Source organism: Neopelma chrysocephalum, unplaced genomic scaffold, assembly GCF_003984885.1.
Source record: "Neopelma chrysocephalum unplaced genomic scaffold, ASM398488v2 Primary Assembly neopelma1_328, whole genome shotgun sequence".
NCBI lineage: Eukaryota > Metazoa > Chordata > Aves > Passeriformes > Pipridae > Neopelma > Neopelma chrysocephalum.
In genome coordinates, this window is record NW_020897991.1 from 8880 (window position 1) to 11248 (window position 2369).

Here is a 2369-nt window from a genome sequence, read left to right on the forward strand (position 1 = left end):
TAATTAATAAATGAGGGGTGGGAATGGGCAGGATCCCCTTTCCAAGGATGGGGAGCTTCCCACGTGCCCCTCCTGATTCCCACGTGTCCATCCCAATTCCCACGTGCCCATCCCACCCATCCCAATTCCCACGTGCCCATCCCACTTCCCACCCCACTTCCAAAGAAACATCCCAAGGAACGACGCTCAGGTTTAATTAACGCCCCAATTAACATCCCGGGGTTTAATTAACGCCCCAATTAACCCCTCCAGCGGAAGGGAGAGCGACCCCAATCCCAGGGCTGGCAGGGCCCAGCATTCCCGCCCGGAATTCCGTGGGAATGTCCGTACCTGCTTCCTTGCGCGCGCGGCCCCGTCCCTTGGTCTGGGCGATGACGATTTCCGTCTCCTCCTGGCTCATCTCCGAGATCTTCTGCAGGAAAAGCTTCTCCAGAGCCTCGGCCATTAAGACGATGTCATCCCCTGGCTGAGGGACACAGGGAGAGAGCGGGAATCAGGACGGGAGGGAACTTCCAGGTGGGAATTTTCAAGGGTAAAAGGCTCATGGGAGCGGCTCCGAGGGATCCGAACCCTTGACTCCCAAGGTTTTATAGGGAAAAGCAGGGAATGGGCAGGGATGGGGAACGACCCAACACAGAGTTGTTCTGTCTGTGCCAGAGGCGCTTTTCCAAGTGGGAGAGGGAAAAGAGGGATTTTCCTCTCTTTCCCCTCAATCACTTTGGGATTTTCCTCTATTGGGATTTTCCTCTCTTTCCCACACAATTCCTTTGGGATTTTCCTCTATTTCCCACACAATTTTCCTCTCTTTCCCACACAATCCCTTTGGGATTTTCCTCTCTTTGCTGCCTACAGGGAATTTTCCTGGAGGAGGCTGTGGATCCACAACAACCTCAACATTCCATAGATCCCTGGCTTTTCCCTACTGACTTCCTAAGACGATGTCATCCCCTGGCTGCGGGACACAGGGAGAGAGCGGGAATCAGGACAGGAGGGAAATTCCAGACGGGAATTCCTGGGGGAAAAAGGCCCACGGGAGCGGCTCCAAGGAATCTGAACCCTCAACTCCCAGGGATTTATAGGGAAAAGCAGGGAATGGGCAGGGATGGAGAACGAGGAATCCAAACCCTCAACTCCCCGGGATTTATAGGGAAAAGCAGGGAATGGGCAGGGATGGAGAACGAGGAATCTGAACCCTCAACTCCCAGGAATTTATAGGGAAAAGCAGGGAATGGGCAGGGATGGAGAGCGAGGAATCCAAACCCTCAACTCCCAGGGAAAAGCAGGGAATGGGCAGGGATGGAGAGCGAGGAACCCTCAACTCCCAGGGATTTTTAGGGAAAAGCAGGGAATGGGCAGGGATGGAGAACGACCCAACACAGGGCCCTGCCCGTGTCAGAGGTGCTTTTCCAAGCGGGAGAGGGAAAAGAGGGAAAAGAGGGATTTTCCTCTATTTCCCACAGTCCCTTTGGGATTTTCCTCTATTTCCCCTCAATCCCTTTGGGATTTTCCTCTCTTTCCCACACAATCCCTTTGGGATTTTCCTCTCTTTCCTACAAATCCCTTTGGGATTTTCCTCTGTTTCCCACACAATCCCTTCGGGATTTTCCTCTCTTTCCCACACAATCCCTTTGGGATTTTCCTCTCTTCACTGCCTGCAGGGAATTTTCCTGGAGGAGGCTGCAGATCCACAACAACCTCAACATTCCATAGATCCCTGCCTTTTCCCTGCAGACTCCCAAACCGGACCCAACTCGGTTTCCCAACAAATCTGCGGGAAAAGCGAAGGCCGGAAGCGACTCCGGGAGGATCCGACAACATTCTTGGCCCTGCTCCAAGTCAAACTCCAAGAAAACCTTCAAATATCCCTTCCAAGGGGGCGAAAAAAATGGGAATAATCCACGTGTGGCCTGAAGTGGTTGCTGGGAATTCCAAGGGGAGGGAAGGGCGAGGGGAAACCGGGATCCCGCCCGTTGAATCCGGAGTGTATTCCCAAGGGAGCCGAGCTCGGCAGAGGCTCCTTCCAAGGGAAATTCCCATTGGGAAAAGGTGGATTCAAGCCCTCTGTGGGTACCTTGTTGTAGATGTAGCAGTTTGTAAACATGGTGTTGAAATCCTGGATACATTCCTGGGCGTTCCAGTAGTAATTGTTCTCCAAGCGCTTCTTGATTGTTCCCATGTCCATCGGGGTTTTGATGATCTTGTAATAATCCTGGGAAAAAGGGGGGAAAAAGGGACAAAAATCAGCCTGGAAGGAAAATTCCAAAGGGTTGAGGTTCCTCTGGATCTCTCTTATCCCTGGATTCACCTGGATCCAATCATCAGATCACCAAATCCAACCATCACATCACCAAATCCAACCATCACATCAC

General features: G+C 52.3%; 1 protein-coding gene across 1 annotated transcript in view; it reads right to left on the minus strand.

Annotated features, from left to right (window-relative positions):
* Nucleotides 1-2369, minus strand: part of BRD4 (bromodomain containing 4) — a 21757-nt gene that overhangs the window by 8184 nt on the left and 11204 nt on the right. The window contains exons 5-6 of the mRNA XM_027705382.1: nucleotides 2072-2209; nucleotides 331-466 (exon numbers count right to left, since the gene is read on the minus strand). Of these exons, the coding sequence (XP_027561183.1) occupies nucleotides 331-466; nucleotides 2072-2209 (274 nt within the window). The remainder of the gene's footprint in view (nucleotides 1-330; nucleotides 467-2071; nucleotides 2210-2369) is intronic.